Here is a 19,472-nt window from a genome sequence, read left to right on the forward strand (position 1 = left end):
GGCTACCTAAAACAGAGGCCAGGCTAAATGCAGATAATAAAAAGCAGTTCTACTTACTGAAGGGCCTTCAGGTACATTTAGGGCAGACAAAACCCACCCAAAAATGAATAACTGTTCACGGGTTTCACACTTCTGTAAGTTTGGTCCATTTGCATATTGGGGGTGAATCTGCCAATTACAGCTTCAGCTAATGAAGTCATTTACCCCAAGTTTGCTCCCCCAACTCACTTTTGTTTCCATCTCTCAGGCCTGAGGCAGTGAGGGGTCCTTGATTGCCAGGCCTGGAGAGGAATTGTTGTGTCTGCCCCAAATGGGGAAGCAGCAGCTCACACTGGGTGTGGAGTTTGGAGTTCTACACTAAAGAACTGCAGGGTTACAAATAGATGGAAAATAGAAAATCTGAAATCCTAAGACATCATTCCCCCGGACAAGGGCTCTTCCTTGTTGAGTCTCTATTTGAGGTATCTACTAATAGTATCTAACAGCACTAAGTATCTAACAACAGTAAATACCTGCCAAAGTTAGGGGCTGTATAAATCCCAGAATCACCCAAACCTCTGTGTGGATGTGATCAATGTTTCAGTCAGCTGTAGGTGACCCTTTGCCACTGTGGGACATGCAGAGTATGGGGATTTTTGAAGGAATTTTGAATGAGTTAGAGCTGGGACCTCTGAGTTTTTAGATGATGTGATTTTTTTTTTTTTTTTTTTATCTTTTATACAGGCAGGAAGGGTGAGTTCGGCTCACATCTTCACTGCATGGTTGTGAAGGTCACAAGACCCCAGTTACAAGACCTATTAAGGATTTATTGACCAATTAAACACTGCCAACAAGGATATTTATGTTTTTGACCCAATCCTTAAATATTTTTTCTTATGGACTCATGCTACAGTGTAAGCTTTCTTAGCCAATCATGATACCCAAACCTACAGCACTGCATTCTAAGCTCCTTGTTTACTTTTAGTTAGTTTAACATGTCTCTGCTTTAAACTATAAATCCACATTCTCACTTTTATCACCTCAGTTTGGAAGCCTTTTCCAAGGTTTCAGATCAAATCCTGTGTTTAACTCTAAGCTTTGGCTTCTGGGCCCAAAGTTCTGAGAATTCCCTGCATTTCGGTTTCCAACAAGCCCTACCCAGAGCTGCCAAGTCCCCGTGCCAGCCCTGAGCAGTACCTTGGGGCACAGGAACGCCGTGGGGCTGACGGAGCTGAAGTTTGCTGGGCAGTAAAAGCCCTCGGAACAAGGTCCTGTGGGAGAGCTCAGCCCCGCGCTGGCACAGAAAGCCCCGGGGTAGCAGGGCACACAGCTGTCCTGGGAGCCACCTCCTGAGGGGACACGAACACGGCAGCTGGGACAACACCCGGTGCACTCCCAGCGCCAGCAGCACTTGTTTGAACTGGTAACGTGGCCACCATCACTGGTAACACGTGGCCACTGACCTCAGGGACAGCTGGTCACCACTGAAGTCCCCAGAAGACAAAGCCGTGGGGGAAGTCACAGTCACCACTGTGGTCACCACTGAAATCCCCACAGGACAAACCCGTAAGGGAGGTCACCCTCACCACTGTGGCCACCACTGAAGTCCCCAGAGGACAAACCCATAGGAGAAGTCACCCTCACCACTGTGGTCACCACTGAAGTCCCCAGAGGACAAACCCATAGGAGAAGTCACCCTCACCACTGTGGTCACCACTGAAGTCCCCAGAGGACAAACCCATAGGAGAGGTCACCCTCACCACTGTGGCCACCACTGAAGTCCCCAGAGGACAAACCCATAGGAGAGGTCACCCTCACCACTGTGGTCACCACTGAAGTCCCCACAAGACAAACCCAGGGGAAGTCACACTTGCCACTGTGGTCACCACTGAAGTCCCCAGAGGACAAACCCGTAGGGGAGGTCACACTCACCAGTGGCGTTGTTGAGGGTCCCAGGTGGGCAAGGAAGTGGGAAAGGAGTTCCCTGTGGGCAGTAGTGCCCCAGAGGGCAGGGCCCGCTGAGAGGGAAGCCGGCTGTCCCACGCGGGGTGGCGTCGGTGGCTCCTCCGTGACAGAAGTACCCGGCCGAGCACAGCCCTGAGTGGCACAGAGGGAGGCAGCCACCACCCCCAGCAGCTCCTCACACCTCCCCAACAGCAGAGAGCTCCCGCGAGAAGCCAGAGCCCATCCTCGTCCCGGGTTATCTCTGCTGATAACCCGTGCTGGTCACCTTTCCTTGCCTTTGCTCCTTCCACCAACCCTTGGCCTCCATCCCTTTCTTGGCTGGCACTGACCTCACCTGGTGTTTGCTCATTTATCTCCTCTCTAACTGCTTCCCTACACTCTGTTTCCTCTGGGAAGAATCCTGCCTCTCTTCTGTCCAGGTGTCCAGCCTGGAGTTTTGGCCCAGGGACAATTACTCTGTGCGTAAATAGGAGGAGAAGGATTTTGGAGGACAGAAAGAGCATAGAAAAAATGTTAAAGCAAAGGAAGAGAAAGCAGGAAAAAAAGACTAAGGGAGTTAGTTAGAAAAAATGTTAAAGCAAAGGAAGAGAAAGCAGAAAAAAAACTAAGGGAGAGAAAGAAAAGTGATGCAGTAACAGAAATAACTGTTAAATAAAAATAATAATAAAACTAAATAATTGTAGAATAATAATAATAGTAATAATAATAACTATATATATCATATATAGTTATTGTTATAATAATAACAAACATATATATGACTATTAAAATATAATAATCATTATATATCATGTATATATAATATATAAATATAATAATTATTAAAATATATAAGATAATTATTATAATATATAATTTTATAATAGTAATAAACCCAAAATAAAATAGTAAGTAATAACATACAATAATAAAACAACAAAATGCTAAAATATGATTATATCATAATAAATAATATAATTATAAATATTATAATTCAATAACAATAAATAATAGCAATAAAATAAGAGTAAAACCAAACTAAATGCTCAGTGAGGAGAATGAAACAGAGAAAAAGAAGAGGCTGATAAGCACAGCCGCAGGGTGTCCTGCAATAGCCTTTACCCTGTTCACGGAGATGTTTCCCATTTCCACATCCTCCAGCCCCAGTCTCCCCCCCAGGCTGGGGCAGCTCTGGTGTCACCCAGACTCACCATCAGGCTCCCAGTTGGCCTCCCCCCTGCAGTACCTGCCCACGGGGCACTGCCTGCAGGCCGTGGGCGCCAGTGCCCCCTCCAAGGGGCTGAGTGTCCCCTCGGGACAGGGCACAGGGACAGCAGTGCGGCCCGGACAGAAGTACCCTGTGATGGAGAGGGCAGGAGATGTCGCATTTAGGTACAGCCTTATAAAATAACAGCCTTGTTTCCCTTGTGAAATCACACAGAATTCACAGAATCCCCAGGTTGGAAGAGACCCTAAAGATCACCGAGTCCATCCCAGCCCAAACACCTCAACTCAACCCTGGCACCCAATGCCACATCCAGGCTTTGTTAAACACACCCAGGGATGGTGACTGCACCACCTCCCCGGGCAGCCATTCCAGAACTTTATCACCCTTTCTGTAAAAAACCTTTTCTTGATATCCAACCTGTATTTCCCTTGGTACAGCTTAAGGCTGTATCCTCTGGTTCTGTCAGTTCCTGGAGAAAGAGCCCAACCCCAGCTGAGCACAGCCACCTTTCAGGGAGTTTAGAGAGTGCTGAGGTCAGCCCTGAGTCTCCTTTTCTCCAGGCTGAGCACCCCCAGCTCCCTCAGCCGTTCCTCACAGGGTTTGTGCTCCCAGCCCCTCTCCAGCCTCGTTGCCTCCTCTGGATGTTCTCGAGTGTCCCAAGGTCCTTCCCAAACTGAGGGGCCAGAGCTGGGCACGGCACTCGAGGTGTGCCCTCAGCAGTGCCCAGCACTGGGGCAGAATGAGCTCCCTGCTCCTGCTGGCCACACCACTCCTGACCCAGGCCAGGAGCCATTGGCCTTTTGGCCACCAGGCACACTGCTGGCTCACGTTCAGCCGGCTGTCAGTGCCCCCAGGTCCCTTTCTGCCTGGGCACTGTCCAACCACAGCATCCCCAGCCTAGAGCACTGCAGGGGGCTATTGTGGCCAAAATGAAGGACTGGGCACTTGGATTCATTAAACTCCATCTTATTGGACTCTGCCCATCCATCCAACCATTAAATCATGGCTCAGGCCTGCCGTAAGTTCTTGTAAAAAAAGAATCTACACCTGTGTCAAGAAAGACATCTACCCATGTGAAACATCATCTGTTTAGCAGACAAGAATGTAAACGTGGTTAGAGAGGAAAGTTTTTGACAGATGTACTCTAGCAGCTACTAACCAATGAACTGAGCTGCAGTAAGTTACTAACCAATTAAACACGATGCCTTTCGAAAACCATAGAAACACGAGCTGTGAAAAATAAAAGGGGGCTCTTGTGCATGAAGAAATAAGCATCTTGTCCATCCTGACAGCAACAAGGAGACAACCAGGGGAGAAGGGAAATGCTGGGCAGCTCCAACCAGCAGCAAACCCCCCATTCCCTGAGCGGAGAGAGGAATCCCCCAGTCCCCTGCCACAGCCGTGCTCACCTCTGGGGCAGGTGAGGGGCTGCACGGTGCCAGCACTGCCACAGGACATCCCGGCCGGGCAGGGCAGGCAGGCGCTGGCCCCGGGCACGGGGCTGAAGGTGCCAGGCTCACAGGGCAGCTCCAGCGCCGAGCCCGCCGGGCAGTAGGAGCCGCTGGGACATCTGTATCCATGGATGCCATCCGAAGGGCAGGGAGCAGAGTTTCCTTCCAGGCACACGTAGCTGGAGAGAGAGAGAGAGAAAATGCAGCTGGAACAAGGAGCCCTGCTCACGGGTGATGCTGGGGAGGCACACAAGAGCCAGCCCTGGAAAATGCAGCTTGGTTCAGCTGTGCCAGCAGCTTCCCCCAACTCCATGCCCTGGGAAAAGCTTTTTTACACCAGGCTGCCTGGTAAAGTGTTCTCATTCTGGAAAAAAAAAAAAAAAAAAAAAAAAAAAAAAAAACAAACAAAAAAAAAACCTTTGAAAATGAAAATATTTTTACTTCAAAAGACAGGGCCCAGGTTCAGTCCCTGGTGGCTTTTTTTATCCCCAGTGCTCTCTTCCCTCCACCACTTCCAGCCCCTCACAACGAGCAGAGATTAAGGAATTCAGAAACCATGATGGTTCTAAGAGCTGAGCAACAAGGAAAGGAGAGCTGTGATCCCATCACCGACAAGGATTCAAGCAATGGAGTTTCTGGAGAAGAAAAAATTCCCACTTCTTAAGGCAAACGACTGAGTGTGAAAGGAACAGCACTGGATGAAAACCAGAAAAGTGGCTTTTTCTTTTTTGCCTGGAAACAAGACCAATTCCACTGAGCAGCAGGTTCTGAGGAGCGATGGATGCTGTGTGATAAAGGTGCTGAAAAGCACCAAACTGCTCCCTGCTGAGGGACACGGATTTTGGAAGTCAAGGATCATTTATGATTTATAATTTCCATTTCATTACCATCCAGCTCAGAAAATCTTGATCATTACTGTTACAGCTAGGCTGTAATAACTTCTAGGGTTAAAGGAACTTTGGGGAAGTCTTAACTTTTAGGGTTAAAGGAAATGTTGGGAAAATTCAACTAGGACAGTTCATATCCCTCATATTCTCAAGAATATTTATTTCCTGTCCTTCTCAGTGTAGCCCTCATTGTATTCCCAGCTTAGCTTCAACTTCTAAACAAATTTCATTGTGATTTTCTCTGCTCCATTCGAGAGCCAGCTGCTGTCGGAAATCTCATGAAATCTCATTACACTGCACTGAAATCACTTCTAAGACTCTCTTACACTTATAAAATAAATGAAATTTCTGTAGCTTCTTGCTCTGAGGCTCATGAGATGGACAGACACTGCTCAGGGCACTGTGCCCAGGCTGGAATGGTGCCTTGTCCCTGGTTCTTGCACCACCTTGTGGGAGAAGAGGACTCAGAAGGGAAAAAAAACCCACAACATTAAATTCCCAGCAAGTGTGATTATGGGGCTGAATAAGGGATTTGCAGCAGCAATTTATTTATAATAATGATTTCTTTTTTCACTGAAAAGAGAGAAAAAATATTTATAAGAACATCAGGCAAATGTGAAGGGAACAGGAATGGCTCTGAAACACCGACAAGGAGATGCCACATCCCAACCAAAGGGCTGAGAGCAAGCCCAGGAGCTGGAAATGTGGGTGCCCCTTGATTACAACACACAGCAAGGCTGCGTTTGGTCACCGCCCGGTGACAGTGCCACTCACCCTGGGTCACACAGCGCCGTCTGGGCCAGCTCAGCCAGCCCTGGGCCACTGCAGACCCTCCCAGCCGGGCAGGGCTGGCACTGCTCCTCTGCCCCCAGGCCCAGGGCGCTGGACAGGGACCCGGGGGGACACGGCACGGGGTGCCCGCTGCCACGGGGACAGAAGTGGCCCACGGGGCAGATGTCATTGCCAGGCAGGGCAGGGCTGGAGGATTCCACCTGGGTGAGGAAAAGTGGGAAAAGTATCATCAGGAGGAGATCTGGCACAGTGGGCACAGAGAGAGGTGCTGGGCAGGGCACACAGGGGCTGAGTCCTGCAGATTTGAAACTAAACAAAGAGCACTGGCATGAAAAGGGTCCTGGCTCCTGAAGGGGGGTTACCCTGTCACTGGAAATATGAAAATATAAAAATGTTTTTACTTCAAAACACAGGGCCCAAGTGCATATCTTGGAGGAGATGTCAGAGCCCGTGCTCCAGTGCAATGTAGAAATTAAAGCCTGGCCAGAATTTATCCTTGGGCAGCCAGGTATTCCAGCAGGCATCAGGAGCAGCACATCCCTGCAGCTGAGGGAGCAGAAATGCTTGGAAAGCATCCCACCAGCAGCCTGGAGGTGTCACAGGCTAGACCTGGTGCCACCAGCAGCCTGGAGGTGTGACAGGCCAGTGCTGGTGCCCAGGTGCCCAGATCACTGTGCTGCTGCCTGGCACTCACCCTGTGCTTGAAGGGGGCTGGGCTGACGGCTCCCCTGGCACAGTGATAACCTGGGTAACAAAATCCAGAGGGCTGGGATAGCCCTGGAGCTGAGCAATACATCCCTGAAACAGACAGAGAACGTGGCAGGGGAGAGGCTGCACAGAACAGCACGTGGTCTCTTTTCAAGAAACCATTTGCACATTTCCTGTGCCCAGTCCCCTCTCACCTGCTGGGCAGGGCTCGCAGTCAGACTCACTGGTGGCACCAGGCCTGGGGCCAAAGGTGCCCTTGGGACAGGGATGCTCCGTGCTGAAGGTGGTCCCTGGCAGACAGAAGTGGCCAGCAGGGCACAGCTCAGGAGTTTGTGCTCCAGGACCTAGGACATGAGGGAAGAAGCTTGCTCAGGAGGGATTGTGACAGGTAATGACATTCTCCATCAGCAGGACTGTTGCTCTGTTTTTTTGAGAGTTTTAAAGTTCTTCTAGAGTTCTTATGCCTTCTGATATTTACATTTTTAATTGAGTTTTCTCACACATGTTTATGTAAATAATGATTATTTTGCATTCTTCTTCGTGGGTGGAGAGAATTGATGGACTGTTGGTTTGCCCAGTGTGGTTGGAGAGGTGGCAGTTTCACCCTCCAATCCACTGTCACTTTTACTATTGTATATATACTGGAGTCAGAAAATAAAGTTTGCTTTTTTGAGTTCTTTTTCTTTCCTTTTACATCTAGCCTGCTTCTGTGAGTTATTTTGTGTCGCAGTGTGACACAGAACCAGCCTCCCTCCCCTGTTTGTGCAGGCAGACCCAGGCATAGGCACAGCAGATCCCATGGGGCAGGAGGATCCCTGTGGATTGCAGTGGGGTCTGGCAGGTGATGAGACAGGACATGGTCCTTCAGAACTGCTCTTGTGCAGATCAGAGACAATGGAAATCCAAAATAATGATCTCCTTCCTCACATCCCTCTACCAAGCATCACAAAGTACCAATTCTCTGAAGTTCAGCCTCAGAAAAGGAGCATTTTACCACACAGCTGAGTCAGTCCTGAATTAAATGCCTGGGGAAAAAAAAAGGCTTCCCATTAAAAACCTCAGCTGGGCTTCTGAGGCTCTCAGTTGTGGTTCTAGCTCTGCTAAAACTCACGTTAGCTCAGTCAAGCAATTCCTTCCCTGTTCTACAGCTGCTCACCTGAGAAAGGAAAAGCCTCTTTGTCCCCAGGAAGGTGATGGGAGAATTTGTCACTGTCACAGTGACCACAAAGATCTCAGTGCTGGGGGCAGCAGATAAATCTTGGGCTGGCAGATGGTGCGAAGCTCTGAGCAGGAGCAGCTCTGGCTCGTGGCCAGACCAAGAGCTCCCTGGCAGGAATATTTGTTTCCCTGCGAGGCCAGAGCCACGTCAGCCATGCACAGGAGGTGCAGAGGAGGTTTAGCAGCAAACAAGGAGCTCTGCGTGACCCGAGGCTGCTCCCGAGAACCCAACAGGAGTTCTGGAATTAAAATGATTTGGGGCGTTTCTGCTTGGTGCTAGAAACCATCACTGACTAAAAGTGACGTGGGGCACTCGGTTTGTTCCCGCTGTACCCAAAGCTGTCAGAAATGAGGCTGTGGTGGGTGATTTTCTTTCCTCACTCTGTAACCCCTGCACATCCTCACCGCTGCAGGAGTGCCCAGCCGGGCAGAGCTGACAGTCTGCTGCCTGCCCTTTCCCACTGACAGGGCTGAAGCTTCCAGGGCTGCAGGGAATTGGGAATTCAGAGCCTTCAGGGCAGTAGAAGCCAGCAGGGCAGTGCCTGTGGTCTGGCTGCGTGGAGCCAGGATCACAGAAATACCCAGCATAACACAGTCCTGCAAGAGAGAAAAGCTTCAGCGTTAGGTTTGAAACCAGAAAATATAAAAAATATCCACACCAGGAGAGAAAAAGGATATTGGACGTGTGCAATACACACCAGAAACAGCAGCCAGACCTTCTCCTTGGCAGAACTTCCCAGCAGGGCAGGGCAGGCAGGAGTTTCGGGAAGCCATCCCAGACTGGGGCAGGAAGGTGCCACCGGGACAGGGCTGGGGCTCGGGGCTCCCTGCGGGGCAGAAATGCCCTGCTGGGCACAGGCCCCCTGTCCCATCGCCCACAGGGGCGGGCACACGCGCCCGGGCAGTGCAGAAATGCCCGGGCCAGCACAGGCCGCTCGGGGCTGAGAGTCCTAAAGGACACGAGCATCACGTCAGATGAGCCAGAGGCACCCTAGAAATCACCCTAGAATTTTGGGACTAAAGCAACCAGACAAGCTTGGTCACCACGAGGATCCCGAGCCTCCTGGCCAGTCAGGAGCTCTGTTAGTTAAAAGCTCAATCTGTACTCTCAATATTTACTCACACAACTGATGAGCAGACACATACAAGCCCAAACTGTTTCCTAAATCACCATTTTAGAGGAGGCTGATCATTATGAGTCTTTCCACTGGGAGACAAACCCAAATGAAAGCCCCCAAGCTTCTTGATTTCTGGTTTCATAACCTCTGCTAGAACAAAACCATCTTGATCTGCCTCTAATTTAAGTATCAAAAGATGGTTTGCAAAAAACCCTTTAAAATCTGTTCAAAGGGTCCCAGAAATCACTGCAAATGCTCCATAACATTTGGATGAACTGCACACAACACTTCCCTCACCCCCAGACCCAAAGCAGACGAGGATTTGGTGTAGCCCACATGCAATTCCCACCTGCCCTGGCACAGAATGTGCCCCCAGGACAAGGCCTGCAGTCCCTGGCGTTTGCCAGGCCGGGCTGGTGGCTGTAGGTGCCCTCTGGACACGGGTACTGGTTGGCAGCCCTTGTTCCTGGCGGGCAGTAATGTCCTGCTGGGCATTCCAGGGCTTTGGCCACGCCACGGATGTTCTGCTGGACATCACCTGGGTGGTCTTGTGGGGCACAGAACCTGCCAAAAAACCCCAGCGCTTGTGCTCTCCCTCTCTTCTGCCAGAGATGAAAACTTGGTGCACAGCAGTGACCACACAATGAAAGGGGAGGAAATTCCTTGGAAAAACCAGCAGAGAGCTCAGGTGTGACCTGCCAGGATCACCCTGCCCATCCCAGCAGGCAGAACTGCCAGGAGGGATTCCCTGTCATTATTTTGTGGCACAGAAAATGATCTGTGAAAGGGAAAGGTGATGTGAAAACAGAAACAGCAGAACCGTTCTTGTATATCAAAGTGTGTCTTGTGTATCAAACACAGAGCAGCCTGAGGCAGAGGGAAACACTCCTGATAATTCCTAAGAAAGCATCAAGAGGAAGGAGCAAATCCAGGTCACTCACATTCCTGCTGGGCATGTTTCACACTGGCCTTTCCCAGCCTGCTGCTGGTATTCTCCAGGGGGACAGGGCACAGGCTCTGGGCTGCCAGGGGGGCAGTAGTGACCCACAGGACACAAATAATCTGGGAGCAAAACAAGAAATACCCCTGTGGTGAAAATATTTTTATTTTTTCGGCTTTTTTTTTTTTTTTTTTTTTTTTTGCTTGCTTGATAAGATCCCCTATTTTTCATACTTCCTACTATTACCCAATAATGTAATAATTTAATTTTTTGTGTTACTTGGAATAATTTTTGGAACATGTTTCTCACCTCAGTCCTCATTTCTAAACCATAACTAAGGTCAGATTTTAAACTGATCTTGCTGCTGAAACTCCTCTAGATGAAGAATTGTCGGGGTCTGCTTGTCTGTTGGAGTGACCCCAAGATTGTGAAAGTCCTTTCCCTAGCCCGTTGCAGCCAAAAGAGGAGACTGGAACGCTTCCATTTGCGTTTTCAAGGTTGTTTAATTTTTCTTATCTATAACATTCTTTCTCTGACCTGCTGAGCTCTGCCTAGCAAGTCCACCATAGCATTCTTATATACTTACACCCACCTTATATACTCAAAACTACGTGTGCTATGTTTACAATTTATTACCAATTCCTATCACCTCTGTTAGACTGTGAATCTCTACCCTAAACCAACAGAAAAGTGTCACCATCACAGCAAGACATGGAGGGCAAGGAGAAGGAGAAGAAGGTCAGGACACACCCAAATCCCTCCATCTTGTCCCCCTGATCCCCATTCTAAAATTCCCCAAATTCTACTTTTTCACCCTGTGTTAACTCAGCTACCACACTACTCAAACCCTTGTGGTTTGTAATTCCTCACACAAAGTTGGCAGCTTTTTCCACGGGCTAAAATCAAAGCCACAGGTGTTTTTGACTTCATGCCAAGGTCTCCAAGCCCCCTCCAGGGTCTGGAGCCAGCCAGGGCAGCCAGAGGGATGTGCTGGGCTCAGACAAAGAATGACCCCAAAGAATTCCTACCTGAGTGCTGGTCTGACACAGAGCCTGCAGGGCAAAACCATCCTTCCTCACACAGCCCCTGCGGGGAGCTCCGGCCCTGCTGGGGGCAGAACCAGCCCGGGGAGCAGGGCTGGCAGTCCTGTGCTGAGCGGCCGCCAGGATGAGGCAAGAAGGAGCCTGATAAGGAAAAAACCACCGAAATCACATGATTGCACCCTCACACACCCTGCTGGAAGTGGCTGTGGGGGAATTATCTGGTCTCAAAGCAGCAGGAACTTTCTGGCTGCGCTTGGCCCAGGAGATGCAGAAGGATGCTGGTTTAGGAAGGAATTCCCAAAATCCCAGCACTCCCTGGGATGAGAGCTTCCTATCAGAGGGTGCTGCCTGCTCCTGACTGCTGAGGTGAATTCCTTTTTATTTCTGGACTGAGCAATGCAATCCCTTGGTAATACAAATATAGATTTAATGTTCCGCAGCCTCGTATTTAATGAACCCTTTGTCTCATTAGTGATGCTGCTAACGATGTCTCCCTGTGCAGGGGGGTGACCTGTCCTTCAGGAGGGTTCAGCAGGACCCTCCCTCCCCCTCAGCAGCTCCAGGGCAGTGCAGCCACTCCTGTCTGATTGAGGGCTGATGTCCCACTGCAGCAGCACTGGGTTAGGGGCTGAATTCCCGTGCTGGGAGCAGCTTTTCCCTGGGGAACAGGAAAGCTTTGCACAGGTCGAGAAGGGGCTGCAGGGCCTCAGCTGGGCTCTGGGGAGGGAAATGCCAGTGGGACCAGCTGCCACCAAACCTACCTGGGGGACACGGAGATGGGGAGTAGCTCCCTGCAGGACAGAAGTGGCCTTGGGGACAGATGTCTCCCCCTGCTCCATCCCTGGGCTTCGGGGCTGTGGAGCCTCCCGTGCAGTAGAACCCGGCCTCGCAGGGCCCAGATGGAGCTGCCAGCTCTGGGCTGGCACAGAACCAACCTGGAGCACGGGGCAGAACCGGGAGCAGCTTTTGGAGACAGCTGGAGCAGCCCCAGCACGAGGCTGGGATCACCTGCAGGTCTTGGCAGGAGGGGAAAGGGGATGCAGCACCAAAAATCGAACCCAAAAAATGTGTGCTGGAAGGAAGACTCAGCTCCTACCTGGAGGGCAGGGAAGGGGAAGGGATGACCCAGCAGGACAAAAGGTTCCTGCTTGGCACAGCCCAACAGATCCTGGAGCTGGAGCTGCCTTTCCTGTGAATAGGAAAGACACAGAGTGAGTTGAAACACCAGAATTGCAAACAAACACTCTTTTATTGGAACAGCTCAGGAGGAAGAGAGCTAGAGCACTGAATTAAGGGGAGAAAAGGGAAAGAAAGCAATCCTCAACCTGGCTGATGACCCTAATATCCTTTAGGTGACCCCAATACCCCTCAATAACCACTCTTTGCTGTTCTCCTCCCTACCAGAGAAATTTCCAGGAAACATTGGTTTGCTTGATGTGGATCCAGGTGGACAAAACCAGCCAGGCGTGCAGAGTCCATCTGGCCCCGCCAGGCCTGGCCTGGAACAGACCCTTCCAGGAGGACACAGCTGGCACCTGGACACATCCCAGAGATTCAGGGCTTGGCTGTAGGTTCCCGGGGGACAAGGATGCTGCGTGGCAAATTCTGTGCTCCTGGGGCAGTAGTGACCTAGAGAGAAAGGGTTTCATAATGGATGGGACAGGCTGGGAACAGCCTAGGAAGGATTCCCAGCCTGCACATGAGGCATTCCCTTCATCTCTTTGTGGGAAGTGATGCCTTTTCTGGGCTACCTAAAAACAGAGGCCAGGCTAAATTAAGAGAATAAAAAGCAGTTCTATTTATTAAAGGGCCTTCAGGTACATTTAGGGCAGACAAAACCCACCCAAAAATGGACTCATGGGTTTCACACTTTTATAAGTTTGGTCCATTTGCATATTGGGGGTGAATCTGCCAATTACAGCTGCAGCTAATGAAGTCATTTACCCCAAGTTTGCTCCCCCAACTCACTTTTGTTTCCATCTCTCAGGCCTGAGGCAGTGAGGGGTCCTTGATTGCCAGGCCTGGAGAGGAATTGTTGTGTCTGCCCCAAATGGGGAAGCAGCAGCTCACACTGTGTGTGGGGTTTGGAGTTCTACACTAAAGAACTGCAGGTTACAAATGGAAAAAATAAAATCTGAAATCCTATGGCATCAGAAGGACTGATCCCAAGGCGTGAGTGCGGGCCCATCCTGCAATTTGTCACTGCTCTGACAGGTACATCCCATCAGGTGTGCCCAATGCCCCGGGGTGGGGCAGCCAGACCCACCTTGAGGACAATCTGTGTAGTTGGTGGAGGCAGAGGTGCAGTAAAAGCCCTCTGGGCACTCCAGGCACCGGCTCCCACTCCAGGATGGGCCGTAGGTCCCTGCAGGGCACGGCTGGGCTCTGCTGCTCCCCTCCTCACAGAAGTGCCCAGGCGGGCAGGGACCTCCACTGGCACTCGGCTTGGAAGGAAAACACCACAGTTACAGCCCAAAAACTCCTCGTGTGCAAAAAGATCCGAGTCAGAGGGTGAAGGTGAAGAGAAGCAGGCATTCACTGTGAAATCCTGCTCTCACCCCTCGCTCCCAAAGGCTGCACAAAGCCAGGGCTGGCTCTTGTCATCATCTTTAAAAATTCCTGCTGAACTTTGCCTCAGAGGAGGGCTGGCAGATGCAGCATTCTAATCAAACTCATGAACTATTAACCTCTGGAATTTTAATGTGATGTGGCATTCCACGCTGCTTTGCAGCATCAACATGCAAAGACAGAGCTACTTTTGCTTCGATTTTAAATGTAAAGCTCAAGCAAAGCCAGATGTGTTTTGTTATCTCTGTTCCCCTGTCACTATCAATCAACCAGATGCACCTGACAAAGGAGGAAATGTTGAGAGCTTAATCCAGGGCAGGAGAACTCAGGTGACCTTGTGACTCTCAGTTCCACAATCAAAAACAGATAAAACAGATAATTTATCTATTTTCCACTGTTCCCACCACACCTCAGCTTACCCTGGGAGGTCTGGGGGAAAGGCTTCCTCCAGTGCAGTAGAAGCCAGCCTCACACACTCCAGTGGGGGACACGAGTCCAGTCCCATTGCAGAAATACCCTGAAATTAAATTAAATGAAGAGAATGATGTTGGTCGCTCCAGACAGACAACAGCAAATTTGGCATGGGGAAATATTCATCCTGTTTGATTCAGCTACAGCTGCAGGGAACAAACAGCACTTGTGTCACCTCTGAATGAGAGAACATCCAGAGAGAGGGTGGAAAGGGAACATCTACACTTTATTGGGAGCATCCTCTGAGGTGGAAAAGTGGCAGATTTAGTCTCTCTCCTCTGCCCAGCACCTCTGTTCAGGAAAGCCCTGCCTGACACCTCTCTGCAGGGCAGCAGTTGCTCAGGATTTCCTGCTCCAGAGCCACAGGAGCCCCGGGAATGGCTGAAATCTCAGCAGTCAGGATTTTTCAGTGCTTTACCTGCGTCACACGGGAGGCAGTCCTGGATCCCAGTGTTCCCAGATGAGCTGCTGTAGTGGCCAGGAGGGCAGGGCAGTGGGGAGGCAGAGCCCGGAGGGCAGTAGGAGCCCTGGGGACACGTGTTCCCCACCACAGCATCGCTGGGGGTTGGGCTGGCAGCTCCTCCAGAGCAGTAAAACCCGGCCAGGCAGGGTCCTGTCACCTGGGACTGCCCAGGCAGAGCACAGAAGTGCCCTGAGAGAGCAAACAATGCCATCAGCACGGGCAAAAAACAGGGCTGGAATGGGGAAAACAGGGCTGGAATAGAGAAAATAGGGCTGGAATGCAGAAAATGGGAAAAAAGGGGTGAAAAACTGGGAAAAATGGGGGAAAACATCTGGAATGGGGGAAAACGGGATAAAAAGGGATGTAAAACTGGGGAAATGGGGGAAAACAGGGCTGGAATGGGGGAAAATGGGATAAAAAGGGGTGAAAAACTGGGGAAAATGGGGAAAAACAGGGCTGGGATGGGGGAAAATGGGATGGGATTGGGAAAAATGGGAGAGAAGGGGGCTGAGAGGGGGAAAATGTGGGGAAAATGGGTCAGAATGGGGGAAAATTTGGGAAAATGGGGCTGGAATGGGGGGAAATGGGGCTGGGATTGGGAAATCAGGGATACACAAAACTCTCCTGCAAAGCAGCTCCTGTCAGTGCTTCCCCCCCAACCTGCTTTGCAGCAGAGGAGACATTTCAGGGATCAAAACACCCTCTGAAGATCAAGGACACTCTGTCCCTGCTGTCACCGTGCTGAGAGAGGCTCCTGTGCCTCACCTGGCTCACAGGGGCTGCAGTGGGACCTCAGGCTGCTGCCAGGCCGGGGGTTGTAAGTCCCTTTAGGACATGGGAACTGAGCTGCAGAGGCCGTGCCTGCAGGGCAGTAGTGGCCAGGGGGACATTCCTTCTCCAAAATGGAAGAGGAATTCTTGGGGCAGAAGAACCTGGGCAAAAAAAGAGGATTAAAAAAAAAAATGAGGATTTTGGCTCCTGTGCTGGGTTGAGCAGAGAAGGGACCTTAAAAGTGCATTTCACTGCACTCTGAGTTGATTCCTCAAATGCCAAATTGATGGCATAATTGCAAAAGCCACAGAGACATAATTTTCTTAACTTGAATCACAACACATCCAAGCTGTGATTCATCAACTTGTAAAAGTTAATCAAGTTCAAACCCAGGCAGTAATTGGAGATAAATCCCCCAAGGAAAAGCCAGGCTCAGCATCAGGTGATTTTCAAGATCCTCTTCCACTTCAGCAGGCTGGTGCCAGCCTGTTGCCAAGGGAACCAGCTTTTACTGCAGACATGGAATAAACTGATGGTGCCAGTGGTTTCTGTGCTCTGAACAGCCTAAATTCCCTTCCAGTGGGGCTGTGTGTGGGGCTGGGGCTTTTCCTGGTCCCATAATCACTGTGGTGGTGTGAAACAGCTCAGCAGCTGCTCTGCTGCCTCACAGCACTTCCTCAAGCGCTTTCCAGTGGTAAAAAATCTCATTTTCCCCACACACACTGCTCCAGGATGCCTGGATAAACAATTATTTCCAGCATTTCTGAGCTCCCTGTGTCTCACCCTTCAGGACAGGGCAGGCAGCTGCTTTGGCCCAGTGAAGGGTTATAGGATCCTGCTGGACAAGCCATGGGAAGAGCTGTGCCCTGGGGGCAGAAATACCCTGCAAAAGACAGAGCAGCTCGGAATCAGCGGAGCTGGGAGAGTCAAAGTCAAAGCAGGCGTTTCTGTGTGACTTTAACTCACCCTGGGGACACGGCTGTGGCTCCTCACCAGAGACACAGAACTGACCCTCTGGGCAAGCCTGGCACTGCTCTCCCTGGGCATGGGGCACGTGGGAGCCAGGGGGGCACGGCACTGGGCTCCTGGAGCCGCGGGGACAGAAGTGACCGAGGGGACACGGAGCTCCTGAGAGGCCGTCGCTGGGTGTCGGGGTCTGGGCACCGCTGGCACAGTAGAACCTGCAGCCAGGACACACCTCTGGGTTTCACCCAGGGAAAAAAAAAATACCCAGGAGACCATCCCTGCTCACAGAATTCACAGAACCACAGAATCACCGAATTCACAGAATTCACAGAATCACCAGCTTGGAAGAGACCTTCAAGATCATTGCGTCCAACCCAACACCTCACCCAAACCATGGCACCCAGTGCCACATCCATTCTTTTCAGGACCACGGGAATGGGGTTGTTCTGCTACTCACCCAGGGCTGCACTGCCCCGAGGGTGCCCTCTGCCCAGAGCCGTTGCAGAAGTGTCCCCCAGGACAGGGCTGGCACTCCTGCACTCTCCTCCTGCCCTCCCGGCCGGACCACGTGCCAGGAGGGCACTGCAGTGGCACTGGGGCACCTGGTGAGGTCACGGCAGGCTGAGGAAATGGCTCCCAGGATTTCTAGGAATGGAGCAAAGTGCTGCTCCAAAGCTCCCCTACCTTCAGGACAGTAGTGACCAGCAGGACAGGGCAGCCCTGACTCTCCATCCTGGGGGTTCCTCACTCGGGCGCCACTTTTACACCAGAACCCCTCAGCACAATCTCCTGGAAAAAAACAGAATAATGGGGAAATAAAACAATGTAAATGCAGATTTCAGATCCAGCCATTTGCCACCTAGGAATCCCTGAGGAGCTGCTGCATCTGCCAGGAACTGACAGAGACAGAGAAGCCCTTCAATGCCTGGGCACTGCCTCCACATTCCAATAAATACCCCACACTCCAATAAATATCCCATATTCCAATAAATATTCCAGACTCCAAAAAAATTCTCACACTCCAATAAATATTCTAGCACACATTCCCCTTCAGAATCATATTCCACACATCCGTAAGGGGAGACTGAAATATTAAGAATTCGGTTTTGTGTTTTGCTGAAACAGGGCCTTTCAGGATAAGGATCAATGAAAAATCATCACATGTGGAAAAAAAATCCTGGAAAAAAATGGAGAGATGCCATTGCTGGGTATTTTGCCCTGAGTTTCTCTGCTAAACCTCATCACGTGCACATCAATTACATGGAAGGGGTAGTTCTTTGGCAACCAGGCTAAAAACCCAAACTAATTCTTACACAAAAACATTTCACACTGAATTTTTTTTTTAAAGAAGTATCCCACATAGAATTCTGGTTTCTGCAGTCCTTCTCTCACTCCTTGCTCAGAAAAATGAGGGTTTTTTCCTACCTCAAGAAGTTCTAGACAAATGAAATGGGACACTTTGGCTCAGCTGAGGTGAGAGCCCTGGAGCCCAGCTCCAAGGCCTGCTCTCATTATCAGCCACGGATGATCTCAGCAGGAAGGAGGGTGCTCAGAAGAGCACCGATGTACCTGTGGGGGCAGCCAGGCCAGGGAATTCACAGTATTTTCCTGCTGGGCATCTTTGACATTCCTGGAGAGATGTCAGTTTCTGCCGGGCTCCGAAGGTCCCTGCAGGGCAGCTGTGCTGAGAGCTCCTGCTGGTCCCTGCCGGGCAGAAAAAGCCCCGTGGGCAGGGGTAGAGGGTGACATCGATGAGTGGCCCTTCCTGGCTGTCACAGTAAAACCCTGCAGGGACAGAGGGAAGAGCTGAATTTAGCTCAGAGCAGCTGCTCATTAGGGAGGAACAGCTTCTCCAGGCACACAAACATCTCACAGGATAAACCTGCTGCTGGCCTTAAAGAGCTATTGATGTGAGCCACTGCTGCTGCACAAACACACTGCACCCTTAACAGGAAATTTAATTTTCTTAACATGAAATTTAACACCCAGTGGTCCCCAAAAACCAGGACAAGACTTACAGCTGACACAGGAAAACACTTAATGACCCAACATTGATCTCTCTGTTTCCCTGCAGCCACTGAAACACTTCAAGTGAAGTTTTCCCTCTGAACATCAGAGCTTTTCCCTGTCAGTGTTCAAATTGCTCAGAATACACAGATGTTGCTACTTGTGCTTTCACATCTGAGCTGCTTTAACCTCTAATGGGCTTTTCAGAGAGACAGAAAATGTTCTCCTCCGGTACAGAGAAGAAACCATGTGGGCAGCAGATCTCTGATCATGGGAAGGCTCCAAAGACAACAACAAGCTGTCATCTCTTGTCTGAGGGGAGCACAGAACGACATTTGGATCCTGTAAAACAAACTCCTGTTTTCTGGATGTGCAGCACCTCTGTCAGATCTCCCAGCAGGGAAATGGCTTTTCCACTCCAGTGACTCACAGAAAGACATTTATTTTGGATTTGTCACCCACAGTCCTTTGAGCACGTCCCCAGGCACTGTGACAGCCTGCAGGACACTCTATTCCCCACTCACCTTCCCAGCACTCCCCAGTGGGGGCACTGAGGCCAGGTTCCTCACAGTAGAAGCCAGAGGGGCAGGGCTGGCACTCAGACAGTGCTCTCCTCCCTGGCAGGCTGGAGAAGGTGCCCGCTGGGCAGAGCTGCGGCGCTGCTGATGCTGCAGCTGCAAGAGAAGCAAGAGAGAAATGAAAAATGACAGAATGAGTGAGATGGCTGCACTTGGGGGTAGGATGAACACAAAACAGCAGCAGGGAAGTCTTCTTTTCCACTCAGAGATCCAACAATGCTGTGTGGGGTGGGACAGAAATCATTGGCTTCATTTTACCCACAGGTGAAGCCAAGTAAAGTTCAGATATTGAGACAAAGATGTCACCCCCCAACTTTGAAAGGAAGGGGAAGAATTAGGG

General features: G+C 50.5%; 1 protein-coding gene across 1 annotated transcript in view; it reads right to left on the bottom strand.

The window, feature by feature from the left end:
• Positions 1-9,174, bottom strand: part of LOC128799122 (uncharacterized) — a 29,373-nt gene extending 20,199 nt beyond the window's left edge. The window contains exons 1-8 of the mRNA XM_053963239.1: positions 9,087-9,174; positions 7,184-7,279; positions 6,976-7,025; positions 6,264-6,481; positions 4,672-4,781; positions 3,135-3,281; positions 1,912-2,076; positions 1,177-1,328 (exon numbers count right to left, since the gene is read on the bottom strand). Of these exons, the coding sequence (XP_053819214.1) occupies positions 1,177-1,328; positions 1,912-2,076; positions 3,135-3,281; positions 4,672-4,781; positions 6,264-6,481; positions 6,976-7,025; positions 7,184-7,279; positions 9,087-9,174 (1,026 nt within the window). The remainder of the gene's footprint in view (positions 1-1,176; positions 1,329-1,911; positions 2,077-3,134; positions 3,282-4,671; positions 4,782-6,263; positions 6,482-6,975; positions 7,026-7,183; positions 7,280-9,086) is intronic.
• Between the last annotated feature and the right edge of the window lie 10,298 nt (positions 9,175-19,472).

The sequence above is a fragment of the Vidua chalybeata genome, chromosome 23 (assembly GCF_026979565.1).
Source record: "Vidua chalybeata isolate OUT-0048 chromosome 23, bVidCha1 merged haplotype, whole genome shotgun sequence".
Lineage (NCBI taxonomy): Eukaryota > Metazoa > Chordata > Aves > Passeriformes > Viduidae > Vidua > Vidua chalybeata.